Source organism: Paramacrobiotus metropolitanus, unplaced genomic scaffold (assembly GCF_019649055.1).
Source record: "Paramacrobiotus metropolitanus isolate TYO unplaced genomic scaffold, Prichtersi_v1.0 Parri_scaffold0000037, whole genome shotgun sequence".
Taxonomy (NCBI): Eukaryota; Metazoa; Tardigrada; class Eutardigrada; order Parachela; family Macrobiotidae; genus Paramacrobiotus; species Paramacrobiotus metropolitanus.
The window spans coordinates 832,400-846,708 of record NW_026570257.1 but is presented as its reverse complement, the minus strand read 5'-3'; the positions used below and the strand labels follow the sequence as shown (position 1 = coordinate 846,708).

The 14,309-nt window shown below is 41.6% G+C and overlaps 2 protein-coding genes and 1 non-coding gene across 4 annotated transcripts; 1 reads left to right on the top strand and 2 right to left on the bottom strand.

Annotated features, from left to right (window-relative positions):
- Positions 1-49: 49 nt before the first annotated feature.
- Positions 50-4,438, bottom strand: LOC129589839 (uncharacterized). The gene is made up of 2 exons (XM_055484726.1): positions 3,046-4,438; positions 50-1,175 (listed from the first exon to the last, which is right to left on the bottom strand). The coding sequence occupies exons 1-2, from the start codon at positions 4,139-4,141 to the stop codon at positions 148-150; spliced, it is 2,124 nt and encodes a 707-aa protein (XP_055340701.1). The 5' UTR covers positions 4,142-4,438; the 3' UTR covers positions 50-147.
- Positions 1,807-1,878, bottom strand: Trnaa-cgc (transfer RNA alanine (anticodon CGC)). The gene has a single exon. It is a non-coding gene; the product is annotated as a tRNA-Ala (tRNA).
- A 1,199-nt stretch (positions 4,439-5,637) lies between the features above and the next one.
- Positions 5,638-13,808, top strand: LOC129589800 (thyrotropin-releasing hormone receptor-like). Of its 2 annotated transcripts, XM_055484675.1 has the most exons (8): positions 5,638-5,818; positions 5,976-8,218; positions 8,916-9,269; positions 11,811-11,968; positions 12,073-12,096; positions 12,641-13,268; positions 13,336-13,418; positions 13,520-13,808. In XM_055484675.1, the coding sequence occupies exons 3-8, from the start codon at positions 8,979-8,981 to the stop codon at positions 13,647-13,649; spliced, it is 1,314 nt and encodes a 437-aa protein (XP_055340650.1). In that variant the 5' UTR covers positions 5,638-5,818; positions 5,976-8,218; positions 8,916-8,978; the 3' UTR covers positions 13,650-13,808. The 2 variants fall into 2 exon arrangements, with proteins under 2 accessions (XP_055340650.1, XP_055340651.1); XM_055484676.1 differs by lacking the exons at positions 5,638-5,818; positions 5,976-8,218 and adding an exon at positions 8,569-8,746.
- Positions 13,809-14,309: the final 501 nt, after the last annotated feature.

The following is a 14,309-nucleotide window of genomic DNA, read 5'->3' as shown; positions in this document are numbered from 1 at the left end:
GTGTTCATACTCCTTACGGCACACCCTTTTAAGTGATATAAGACTGTATTATGTCAACTGGTATTGAAATGCACACCAGTAACAATAACCTGTTTTAAAACTATTACAGACTAATATAGGAATGCGATAAAAATTGGTGTCCGCTCTTTATGTTGCTGCTGTGTTGTACTGACGAAATCTTGGAAACAATGCCAAAGCGTTTTTACTGTTTACTGCCAGCAGATTCCCGGGTGACTCGTTCTTTTTCACGTAGTCATTCCAGTTTCTGGTTTCCTCTGCCGCTCCTTGCGGATTGTATGGAAAGTCAGTCCCAAACAAAATCCTCTCCGGCGCTGCAAACTTCATGATGGCATCCAGTGTCAGGTCATACTTGGACGTGGCTATATCGAAATAAATGCTTCGTACTTCCTCCAGAACCTGCTGTGGCGTTTTTGTAATTTGTGCAGACTGGTAAAACGAGGTGAAAATCCGTCCGAAGACATATGGCAATGTGCCACCCGCATGCGACACTATGATCTTGACATTGGGGAAATCACGGATGACGTTGGATGCAACCATGTCGACGATGGTACGCGTTGTCTCCTGCGGGAAATCCATCATGGAGACCGTCAGATTTACTATCGCTGACACCGACTTTGAGCTACATCCGTATGTGGGATGAATGAAAACTGTGGCGCTACGCGCGTTTAGCGCCGCCCAAACGTCCTTGAAATCCGGGTGACCAAGGTAATGTGTGGCGTTTCCGTAGCTTGTATATACGATAAATCCGTCGGCATGCAGTACATCTAGCGCGTATGCAACCTCCTCGAGCGTTCCGTTTTTGTCAAGTAGTGACGGAAGTGCGGCAAAGAAACCGTACTTTCGAGGATTCGTGTCGCGTAAGTACGAACTGTGTTCGTTGACCTTTCGTATAATTCTGGCAGTCTGGTTAGATGACATATTACCAGTTGCCGGCACGATGGCAGTGAAGATTACGTTGGTGATTGAGTTGTTCTGGTTAAACTGATCGTCTAACTGGAGTGACCACGCAGGATTGCCGGTGTTTGTTGGGTAACCTCCATTTCGGGAATCTTCGTTGGAGAAATCAGGAGTAAAGTGGTGATGGACATCTATCCGCTGCGGCTTTTGCCATGATGCAGCAAACGGTTTAATCTTAATAGGAGCTCCAAGAGTGGCTGCAATTAATGAGCATAAAATAAAACAGAAAAAATGTGCGGTCGACATGGCCATGCTAATAAATCTCTTATGCGTTACTGCATTTGTGCATGTGCTAAATTAAGCTGCTTCTCCACAACATTGGAACAGCAAGAGCTGTTGAGCAATGTGCTTATACACAGTACACTTGCTCTATCTGTATGTGCTTAAACTTCGGCGAATTTTGAGGACGGTTGCCTAACTGTCTAGTCACTCTAGTGTATGCATCGGCTATGTTAAACGTATTAACCTCAGCGGGCGAAATGCATTTTTTACGATATTTGTTATTATATATCGAACTTGCCGTAACTTGCATGAGTTGCAATAAACATCCTATAACTATGGGTGTTATAACCGCAGTTATAAGGCGCATTATTTTAAGATTTGGCGGCTTGCATCCACCGTGTCGTTTCGCCTTGTTCGCGATAAAACCGCTCAGCCTTCACTGTTCTCGCATGTGCTGTAATAGCGAAATGTTTTGTTTGTTTATTTAATTTGGTTAATGCTTGCGACGTTCAGGACGCACAACATAACAGCAAACGGCTTTCTTAACAGCAAAATTTCTACAAAAAAGCCCTAAGCTTCGATAAGATTTCAGAGGAAACAAAAAACTGGAGATGCGGGGGATTGAACCCCGGACCTCAGCCATGCGAAGACCGCGCTCTACCACTGAGCTACATCCCCATTCTCAAGAAAATTTTGACGACGGTTGCCTAACTGTCGCTAGAGCGGAATAAATTTGCGATACTAGTAAGTTTATGTTTCTGCTTTACAGTGTACATGTTTGCCGCGTGGGTGGTCGAGCACATAAAAAAAGATTGTAATGCTTTAGTATTGTGCGAGCATCGGCATTTATGTTAAATCATATATGTGTTAAAAGTTATATAGCTCACATTGCCGGAATAAAGTAACATACTGCGGGAAAAGGGTCGATCTGTATTTTCATGCATACAGTGCAAATACTTACGTTACATACTCGTACTGTAAGAAAGAAAAAGAGATGTGAGTGCGCTGTGATGGCTGCTGATACTTGTGGAGAAGTTTGATTCAGCTAATATACGTACATTTCATTCATAGATACATAACATACTTTTGTAACAACAAACAGTCAAACGTTAATATTTTGGTCTTTAAACACTTATGGTAGCCGAGTTATAGTAGTGGTCGGTCAGGCTGATGAAATAGTTCTTATATAAAGTACCGTACAGGACATATACGTACAGGATCATACTGAAGCCGCTGCGAAAACTATGGCCAATAGGAGGTCGTTGAAAAGTACCAATAAAGCGGTGCAGACGACGAGGATGACAATTTGGGCGCTGTTTGAGGTGCACGATTCTGCTGTAGGGAGTAGGGACACTGGCCCAGCTAAAGCGTGGTTCAGCCTTTCAATTTTTGTCGTGTAAGTAAATAAAAGATGTTCATTGAACAAAAAATTTTTGTAATGCTCTAAAGGGTTACGCAGGATTATCTCACCGGTCTTACTGATTCATTTGAATAGATAGCCATGGGTTGACTTGCCATGCGGTAATAAGAACGGCTTTATCAAGAACGATGTTGCGCTCGTGACTGCCAGCAACACTATTGGAATTTCATGATAGAAGAATTTAAAATTAACCAACCGTGTTAATTAACCAACAGCAAAAGCCATTATGTTTTTTACTGCGACGTTTCAGTTTAGCAGTAAATACTTTTAAACCGTTTGGTGTGACTGATATCAAGATGTAGAAACATTAAATCTTTTTCTGCAAAATGAGGTTTATAAACTTTGGGTACGCCGGTAAGTTAATGGGGTACCAGACTCGAAATCCACATTTAGACAGAAGCGCATTGAGTTTTATCTTTAATTACCTGACGGAACACTATCATTACGAAACCTAGGAAACAGCGCCAGTGCATTGTCGCCATTTATTAACAGCAGATTTCGCGGTGACCCCTTCATCTTCACGTAGTTATCCCAGTTTTTTGTTTCCTCCAGGGCGGCTCCTAATGGATTATAAGGAAAATCTGTGCCAAATAGAATTTTCTCCGGAGCGGCAAACCGGGTGATGGAATCCAACGTTATATCATATTTAGACGTCGCTATATCAAAGTACAGCGTTTTCACTTCTTCCAGAAACTGCTGCGGCGTTTTCGTAACTCTCCCTGACTGATAAAACGAGTTGACAATCCTCCCAAAAATATACGGCAGTGTTCCGCCCGCATGCGACACAATGATCCGGACATTTCGGAAATCCCGAATAATGTTGGACACGATCATGTCGACGATGGTTCGCGTGGTCTCCTGCGGGAAATCCATCGTGGAAACGCTCAGATTAACGGTCGCCGATACCGACTTCAGACTGCATCCGTAAGCAGGATGGATGAAGACGGTAGCATTCCGGATGTTTAACGCGGTCCAGATGTCGCGAAAATCCGGATGGCCCAGGTAATGCGTCCCATTTCCGTAGCTTGTATAAATCGCTACGCCATCAGCGTGCAGTACATCTAACGCGTACGTAATCTCCTTTATAGTCATATTTTTGTCCAGTAGTGATGGAAGCGTGGCAAAGAAGCCGTACTTTTCTGGATTTCGGTCGCGCAGGGTAGCGCCGTATTCGTTGACCTTTCGGGAAATGATAGCCGCCTGATTGGATGGCATGATGCTGGTGCCGGGCGTGGTTATGGAGAAGATGACGGCGGTTATGGAGTTGTTCTGGTTGAATTGATCGTCTAATGGTAGTGACCAATTGGGGTTGCCGAAATTCGTCGGATCACCGCCGCTGGCCAGAAGCGCTTCGTTATAGAAATCGGGAATGTAGTGGTGATGCACATCGATGCGTTGTGGTTGGTGGACAGATTTAGTTAAGGGATTGGTGGTAAGGGGTAGTCCGAGGGCAATTTTAGCAAATAAATACAAAAGCGAAAAGCGAACCACAACAATCCAAGAACGCATGGTATGCGGCATTTTACAAACTGGATCTTGATTAAAAAACTATTTTATACTTTGAAATTCTGTTAAAGTTAATTAAACTTCAATCAGATACTTAAATGGACAAAATTGTTGTTTATCAATAGGCTAAGTAATAACAGTATTAAGTCAAAATATTTGTGTATATGATAAAGACTGCAATACACGGAGGTGATTTAAAAGAATTCTTCACAGTCTGTAGTATCCAAAAAACGGTGCCGGACTTAAAAAAAATGCAGCGCCATGCTGTAGGTGCACCAAAAGTCCAATATTTGCCATTCTCGTTACCTGTAACATTGCATTATAGTGCGTTGAATTATGGTAATGCAAATGTAGCATACCATAAATTCATAATCCTGGAGCAAAGCAAATTTCACCCGGCATTCACTGTAACGTTTTGCTGTTACACGCAGAATTAATTGTATCGTTTTCCGGAATGTTATCGCGACAGACAGACAAGTTTGCTCACACTATGTCTTGTTATTGCCGCCATGCGTCAATCTAGCGTTTATTAGCGCTCCTCCATATGTATGCTTTACTTCCTGGAGCAAGGAGTCGGCATCCTTTGAAAATTCATTCAGATGCCGCTAGGTACTTGTAAATATCTTTAATAAAAATGCACTACATCGACTCCGAGGGGAATGCTACGTAGTTTTGGCGTCGGTCAGTGTGTAGTGTGTACTTTTTCTATGTACTGTAATCAATTCCTCGTGACAGTATAATTCAATTACGGTCTCCTTCAATTCATGTGATATTGTTTTTTTTTGTCTACATTGGCGTACTTGTACACGTACACTACACAACGCATACTACGAGTACTACGAGTAGTGCTGTATTATGTGTCTGTATGTGTTCTTTACAGCTACATATGTCGCCTAGTATTTCTGCCACATAATTGTAAGAATAACTATTAACTATATTTTTACGGGAACATGTTTCTAAACGTCTAATGGAAGATTCGATTTTCTACGAAAACTAATAAACTGTTTTTCAAAAATTCCAGTAGATATGTATCTCAACAGAGTAGAATTTTACATACATTTGTATTTGTACTTTTACACGTAATACATTTTTAAAATGGCTGTTTATGGAAATGTATATTACACTGTATTTCCTGATTATGGAGTATGGCAGTACCGTGCATAATCTGTAGAATTTCACAATTTAATAACAATAGTCATGCACTATATAGATATATAAGCTGTACATAAAGGCAATAGAATGTTATATTAATTGTTACACATTTTTGGGCGGGACAGTAGCGACCATTTATCTGTATATTATAAGGTAAGCGATCTAACCGACTAAAACACATACAACACAAATATTATATCGATCGATAATGTCAAGGTCAAAGTCGTCCTCGTGCTTTTTTGGAAGTTGTTTGGTTTGTCGCATTAGCGGCCCTGGTCCAGACGATGCCCCTTGCTGATTAGCGGGAAAACCAAGATTATCATCAGCAAAACACGGTAAATATAGCCGAAAACAGCAGCTTTGCGGGGCATGAAGTTTGTACGTAGAGACAGGGACCAGAATAATTGTCCTTTAATCCGGATTTTTGCGGCATCTTTACGGCATCCGCTAGTTTCTGTAACCCATATCGAAAACAGGTCGATAAAACGATGCAGAAAACCATAATTTCTCTCGTTCTTCTACTGGTGGCCGCGTGCACTGGTGAATTAATAACATTTTAAATGTTTAATCTGTTTGGCTTATTCGTATGACTGACTAATGACATATGTCGATATATTAATTTTTTGTGTCCATTTTTTACAGCTTGTGAAACGATTTGTTTTAACCACATGCATTCACAGTTTATATGGTTCTTTAGTACGATGTGCAAAAAACAGTTTCCGATGTCCGGATTTGACCAGTTGCGGACCGGGTGTTACACCCACCGTGTGTGAAACCCACCCGTGCGGAGATACACAATGCAAGAATCATCCCACCGCTCAGTGCTGTCATAATATGTGCAAAGGATGTGAAGCCGCTTTTTATGAAAATGGCGTGGATATTACTAGCAAGTGTGGAAAGTAAACACTGCAATTTCTGCATTTCCACAACTATGTATGAATGATCACACTATGTAACTCGTATAATATTATTAATCTTAAAATTATGATAATGATTATACAAATGCTGCGTTTTCATCAAAATATTATACGAACATGCGAAAAGTATTCCTCACCCTAATTTCTCTCGATGTGTGATAATTATGAAGTAAGAAAACGGGACGAGTATATGCACAATTCAGGGTCGGTTTATTGGTTTATTAACAGCTGGTCGGGCATTTACGGGTCACGAAAAGAGCTAATCCGATCACGCAGCGTAAATCTTGCTTGCTGTACGTCCTGCGGATACACTATACTGCAGAATCCGCGCTACGTACTCTGTAATAATTAGACACCGTTTTAATTGCCGGCATGGAATGATGCGTGCTTTTAAGTGCAATTCGGCCTTGTACACTTCTTTCCGGACTTACATGCACCGGTTTCGACATCTTCATGAAGCACCGGAAGCTGAGGTATCCATCCTGTTTTCCTCACAGCTGGCTTGGTACGACTGATACACTATACAGTGATTTTGTTTACCGTGCATTGCTATTATCGTGATTAAACTGAACTCTCAGGAGCGCCTTGTGTATAACTAAAATATTAATCTTCCGTTCTCCGGAAGCAATCGTGAGATGAATTCTGGCGAATATTAACAGACCATCTGATGGCATAGTTTTTGCACGAAATATTAACTGATGTGGTAAATTATTAAGTTCTCTTGGAAAGCAACAATCGGCCCCTATTTCTTAAATAATTCTGTATATAAAAACAATTTAAAATGTATAGTAATAAAACCAAGTGTGCGACAGTTTAATCAAGCAAACAACCTCGAGCGTTATGTCATACGTCAACATTCTATAAATTCGACGTCAATTTTCTCGCCGTTGAAGCAAATTAAAAAATATTCAGGGTTACCATAAATTATTAATATTCGATATAGTCCACCAGTTTTAAGAGACGTGCGTAAATAATAATCACAACCTTGTTCGAGTGAAAACAAGGAATGTTAGATTGAACTTAATTTTAAAGGTTAAATATTTAAATAATCGTAGCGTTATGTAAAAGGTGACTCGCGCACGTATCAGAATGAGCGCTGACGTACATTATCATCCACAGTGATCAGTGTTTAAACATTAACGACTAAGGAGAATTAATGGTGGATATTCTTATTCCGCATTTTCCCTGACAAGAATGCACTTGAATAATAGATAAAAGTATTAATCAGGAGATTCAGGTCGGCACTCGGCAGCAGCGCTCGACTGTACCCCTTTTCGGGACACTTACAAGCACCACCGATAGATGAGAGACTGCTCAGCTGGCGGCGCAGTTGTCCTCCAACAGCAGTATATACCGCGCGGCACTTCCGTCGCAGATTGATTACCGCACGGTGGATTAAGCCATTTGTATTCACATGTATATTCCGCAGTTTTGCCGGCACACGATGTGATTACAGCTGTTGCAATGGGGGCAACCGTTTGGCTCAAGTATGACATCTTTATACCCCTGACGGATGAAAAGTAATACGGTGAAGTGGGAAATGTTGGAAAAATGTCCAACTTTAACGCCACTGTATTCAATTGTACAGCTGTGCAAATGGGCAATCGCTCATTAAAAATTGCTCATGTTGTTCTACTGGGCGCGCGCTTGTCATGCTGGGATAGCCGTTAACACCCGAGCCGTTGTGCGGCGCGGGCGCGTTGGTAATTCCGACCACGAACGTTGGCTTCAATGAAGAAAAATTACTTGTGCAGATTAGTGTGTTGGTAGGGATTAGCATGCGCCTGTAACTGTGTGCAGTGTCAATGGTGGAATTTACACATTACACCACGGGTTTGACGTCAATTCAGCACTGGACGCTCTTATGTAATGCCGGTCGACTTTGCGGCTGGCTGAGCTGTAATACCGTTATTGCTCGCGTGGATTTGGAAGAAATCGGCAATAAATTTAATACCTGATTAATTGTGCGGATTTCCTTTACGCCCACCAATGGATTTTTGTTTCGCTCACCGCGCCGAACCGGGTATGTATGTACTACCGGTATTACCGAAAGGTCATAGCGCTAAAGTGCTTATTTTGCATTAAATTTAATTTTAAATATTTTCATGCTTATTAATGTTAATAAAAGTTTCTTGTCAAGTGGAAAATGGTGAAAGTTTCAACAGTATTTTCACTGGAAAAATGACGGTGCGGATAATCGCTTTTAGCCGTGTACGTATATCTGGATCCGTTTTACGAAAATTGCTGCAACTTGTTCTGTTTTGAATGAGCGTAAAAAGGCCGGCGCACCGGAAGCGCTGTAGGCGCTACTCATCTGATATAATTTGTCCCTTCATGCGTTGGCTTTTGATGTATTCACGCATTGAAATTGAATTATGTTTAGAAGGACATTAGTACAGTGGTGCGCTGCTGTTTTCACTTTCAAGTGTAGTGTTGTATTTCATAAGTGAGTTGTGCTTGTAATTGCTGGATTGAAACTACAATCAGTGAATTTCCAAAATAGTACAGCGTTTACTTTACTGCTTTGCATAATGGACAGTCTGGAAATACAGTATGTACAATTTGTTCAGAAAAGTGAACCTGGCAAATGCTTGCCGTTATCCCATCTGTTATTTTATATTTTTCATAAATTCAGGATTTGTATTATTTGCGTGACTGTTGCGTATTTTTATATTTTAAAGAAGATTAAAAAAAAGTTTCACTAAAGGATGCTCTTCCAGACTAACAAGCTTGTCGGACATGTTGGAATATAATTGCTTCCGATTCTTCTTGGTATTCTATTAATGGCCGCCAACAATTTTGAAGCGGATTTCGGAGCGGAAATGTCCATGACGGACGGCTATAATCAGAGTGCTTTCGATCCGGGAATCTACATGGGCAACACAACGCCTCTGGTTCCGGGAAGTGCCGGCACATCCACGCTGTCACGTGCCACCATGTTTCCGTTGACCTACCGTCTAATTGGGACGATAATCCACAGTTTGATCTTTATTGTGGGCTTCTTGGGAAATGTCATGATTGTTATTGTCGTTAAAAGCACCAAAACGTTAAGAACTCCCACTTACTGCTATCTGGTACGTATTCCGCACAAGTACAAAGATTCCTTAAGCTGCAGTAGGTAGTTAGTTCCCTTCACTCGTTTCAACGGTAATAAAATTATTCGAATTAGAGAGCGTCGTACATTTTCTGCCAATTTAAAATAAAGTTAGTGAACCCAATATTGATGTGAATTAAATGGACATGTTAGTATCTTCGTTGTTGGCTCCATATAAACCGAGAAATTTGAAACAGCTACGAGTATAATGTGCGTTATAACACATTTAAAATTAAGATTTTTAAAAGATTTTTTCGTCGCTACTACTTATAAAATTAAGTACTACTTAGAACAATATTTGCTGTGTGTTGCTCCTAAGAAAATTGTAATAATTAACTGCAAATTTTCAGTGGTAGCAAGCATTTTAATGATATAGACGAGTTGACATATTTATAAATCAAAATAATTATATTGAAATTATTGTATTGAAATTGGGACTGTAAAGTACGTACACAACTGTAGTATGCCTGCGCTTGCATCTAGTAATAATGCTTTGATGGATACTGCTAGTAAAGCACAATACGTATAGCAGAAAATTTAATTAATATTCTACTGCGCATATTTATTTCAATTTTTTTTCGATGTTAACATACCCCTTTTGAAAGCTTCGATCGCCTTATGGTTAACCTGGCTTGCGCTAAATATTTTTGATTGATATCGGGATCAGTTTACCCACGCAACACCATTCATCACACTTACTGTAACAATTCCGTATTTGTTTTTATCGTAATAAATTCCGAGTAATCTTTCACAAAATGCTGAAATTTTGGCAGATTTTGCGCATTTCTCACCGTTTACACCAATTATCTCCAAAGATAATTACCTATAATTACACCGATATTTACACAGCGCTGTCAGTATACTTATGGTATTATGACATTTTCTTAATAAAATAATCCGCAATACCCGGCAGCTATTCCGCATAAGCCGACGCGCGGCGCTTACATTCAATAATCGGTTAAATTTCCCAGTGCCGGTCGCCGCAGCCTGCAAAAAACCATATATCACGTATATGATTAATATCGATTTCCAATTGTCACCACAGCATTTAGCACAGCAGCCAGATTACCCACTCTGGCGTGCCTGGTCTGCTAGATTAGCCGTTTAATTAATTTAGTGCCCTTTTGCTGTGCGCTGCAGCTAAATGGGGTGCTATTAGACCGCGCGGACTAGGGGAGGCCGGTGCAATTCAAATCATCCGGCCGGGCGCCTCTGCCCAGGGGTAGCGCTCTTTGTTAGATTGGAAAGTGGTCCCATGCATCCGCGCATCCGCCGATGTTGATGGGACAAGGTCGAGCTGGCGCATGGCAATCATAAGTTATATGCGGTTACGTAGCCACGGCGCAGCGTGTCAACACAAATCCCGCGTCTCACTGACTGGTTAATTGTCTTATAGTGTTTTATTATTTACATATGTTATACGCTTCTTAGAATTCCTTCCCTTATGTTTATGCAGATGTTTGCGGACCGTGAGCGTTGCGGTAAAAAGATAAACGCATTAGGGGCTAGAGCACTGATTATACACGTCGATACGCTAGAGAGACAGACAACAAATGCTTTCCATTAAACAATTATTTAGATTACTTTTTTCTAAGCATTGTTGGCTTAGTCGGCCGGCGCCTGTTTAGAATGCTTGACGAGTCAGACAACATTATGGGTACTTAACAGGTGGCATGGTGTGTTTGCGTTTTTAACGTTCTTCAGCAACTATTAACCGGAAATGCTAGTTTCAAGTTCGTATTATAATATTCTGTCGGTCCACACGAATAATTCGCAACTGATATTAAAATTCTCATCCGTAGGACTGACCACAAAACATATCGATTTCTGGACTGATTATATCACTCAATCGGGAAAATACTGTAGCAAATACTAGAGGCAGCATTTTTCCGATCATTTTTTGGACAATTAAGCAAGATAAAGTTATTTGTGCAGTTTTACTGTACCAGAAATTATGGCTCTGTGGCTGCTGAAAAACGTCACTTTGACCACACCCTCTATCTGTATAGTCTATATCGAAACAATTTGTGGCGACAACACGACATAGCGAGTAAAGGGGTTGCAATTATTCTTGTAATCGTGCCAACTTCTATACTGTAGTTATCGGGCACAGACTACAGTGTAGCAAAAATCAACGTAACTGTCGTGTAAATAAAGCTTTAATTTCCCATCTAATCCACCTAACAGTTTGTGTTTGCTGACGCAATAGTGTTGTCAACGACAATGGAGGTCAAACGTTTCCGAAGATTTATGGTTGAGGTATTTTTAAAGAATAAAACCCGTAGATGTCACTATCAAATCGGAAATACAACGATATTTACTACAAGTGCTTCATTCATTCAGACGAAGTAAATATTTAATGAACTTAGCGTAGATGCCTTTGCACTTTAACTGGCGCCCAGAATTGTCAAGATGCCTCTGGAGTTTGTAAAAGGTTTAGTTGCAACAACGGTTTGCCGGGAAATTCTTAATGGCTGCATTGGGATTACGTACTCTAATGATGGTGAATATTAATTATTAGGTCTCCTTGGCTGTCGCCGACATCCTTCTCGTATGCTCCACCATACCGGAAGCAATACTGTCGTATCAGTTGTACAGCAAACAGTGGGTGTTAGGTCACTTTGGATGTTCTTTAATGGCATTTACATCCTTCCTTGCAATCAATGCCGGATCAATAAGGTACTTAATTGCACAGACAGGAAGCGAAGGCCGTAGTTAAGCTTGCCTGTCAATGTACCCATGCAGTGCCGTAATGGTTAATTTTAAACTTTCTGTGTTTGCAGCATTCTGGCTTTTACCGTCGAGAGGTAAGCAAACGAAGCCGTTTCCAAAAGCTAAAATATATATAAATTTTTGAGAATGGGATAAATTTTTCATTCGATTAGTTTCTTGTGACACTGTCCTTTTGTGCCGTTTTGAATTTTTGAATTAACCATGATAATTATCACCAGCCCCGCTGTAATTGCTATAATAATCATTTGTATTAGCGGTCAGCGACCAGTGAGTGACCATAATCATATAATGTATACCAAACACTTCCAGAGCAGGCCTAGAGTTTCGTGTTGTTTCACGCGACACGCACTAGCTTTTGCAACTCTGTAAATTTGTACGGCGGCGCTCGAACCTTTTTAACGCGATACAGCAGCGCGCTTTTGTCAAAACGTAGTAAGGTGAAACTTTTGGGTAAACTACCTTTGCCCGTTAGACTGTCCTTTGGCTACGTGTTGAACCTAAAGAACTGAGCTACAGTGGACTACGAGGACCTTACAATGCATTTATTTACATTTTTCGAAACGCTGACCTCTTAAGCTCTTTTTGCTGATACGCTAATCGGCACCAATATTGTTCCAGATATATTGCTATCTGTCACCCCATGCTGGCGCAGAAAGTCTGCACGGTGAGCAGAGCACGGCGCATTATCGTCATCCTGTGGTTAATCGTCTGCCTATACTGCGCTCCCTGGTTGGGTTTGGCTGTAACCAAGCCCCTCCTCCTCTCCGACGTGCAAGGCCTCGAAACATGCGACTACCGTCTCCCGCGCAACCTTTACCGGTACTTCTTCGTGCTGGACGCCACCGTCTTCTACTTCATCCCGCTGACCATCTCCGTGATCCTCTACAGCCGTATGGGCTACGTTCTGTACAAGAGCATCAAACAGTCGACCATACGCAAAGGAATCCAAATGAGTGCCGAGAATAGCTTTAGTTTCGAGCGCTCCGAACTCCGCAGTTCCCCCTACCTGGATCAGCGGCGGCCAACCGAGTACGATTTGAAGAGAGCCGCGAATAGCGCTGGTAACAAGCGCTCCGAAATGTCGTCCACGGATAACTCCCGGATCCAGGGCGTGCGGATGCTGGTGATTGTTGTGATAGTGTTTGCAGTATTATGGCTACCGTATCGCGGACTGCTGGTGTATAACTCCTTTGGGAAGAAACCGTTTATGGATAAGTATTTTGTGCTGTTCGCCAAAACCCTTGTGGTACGTGCTGCTTGAGCGAATTTTTTTCTTTTGTTGGTGAATACCGATTGAGATAGTTTTATTGCAGTACTGCAACAGCGCGGTAAATCCATTCCTGTATACGGTTCTTAGTCGAAAGTTCAGAATGGCGTTCTTCCGCATTTTGCAAAGGTGAGTGAATGTTATCACTTCAGTTAATTATTCACTAGGCAAATCACACCGCGAAGGAGCTAACACAAGCCGAAAATTGTTAGGCTTTTTTGTATTTACAGGTGGTTTCGCAAGAAGCCTTCACGGAATCGACCATACGAACAGTGCGTCTCTTCATCCAATTCCAATGGCAAATCTGTGATCAAAAGCGAGGAAACAATGACACTGCACCCTTCGTATGCAGCGGTCTAATTCGATTAAAATTTTAAATTTACTGTTTTGCTCTGCAGCTGTTGCTAATTGTTGTAACTACGCAATACTGCAATCTGAAAATGAATAATAATCGCACATATATAGAGACACTATAAGTTTATGGCATAGAGTATTTGGATCGTGAACATTCAAAAATAAATGGCATCTTATGCGTCATGAGCAAGTTATACTGTTCTTTCGGAGATTCTGCTGTAGACGGCACAAAAGAAAACAGCGCCCGCTTGTCAGGTGACATTCATGAAGCACAATTCTGAAAGCCGCTAAATTCTTGTGGAAATTCCGTACGAAACACATCGGAAGTAATTGGGCGTTCGCGGGTAGAACAGGTCGGCGGCGCGGCGGCATATGCGAAATCGAAGGTGCAGGTGATGACCTCACCGGTTCGAGCTTCCGATATCCCTACTTCCACCCGAATGCCCCCAAACAAATTACTTTTCCGGTAAGGGTTCACAATGGGAGGTGGCTCGGTGTGGTGAATGTAACGGTGTGGCAGTTGCTTCGCCAGTGTCGATCCAGCTGGATTTCGCGGTCAGCGCTTCTGACGGAAAATCCTCCAGTGTCCGGCGGCATAACAATAGGCGGCGACTGCAGTTGATCGAGCATGTGACCACGGACGAAATAACGTGTTTCGGGAGTGCA

Coding starts and splice junctions, on each gene's coding strand:
- LOC129589800 (XM_055484675.1), top strand. CDS start 8,979: ATGGCCGCCAACAATTTTGAAGCGGATTTCGGAGCGGAAATGTCCATG. Junction 11,969..12,072: donor ATCAATGCCGGATCAATAAG/GTACTTAATTGC, acceptor CTGTGTTTGCAG/CATTCTGGCTTTTACCGTCG. Junction 12,097..12,640: donor CTGGCTTTTACCGTCGAGAG/GTAAGCAAACGA, acceptor ATATTGTTCCAG/ATATATTGCTATCTGTCACC.
- LOC129589839 (XM_055484726.1), bottom strand. CDS start 4,141: ATGCCGCATACCATGCGTTCTTGGATTGTTGTGGTTCGCTTTTCGCTT. Junction 1,176..3,045: donor TAATGATAGTGTTCCGTCAG/GTAATTAAAGAT, acceptor CATTAATTGCAG/CCACTCTTGGAGCTCCTATT.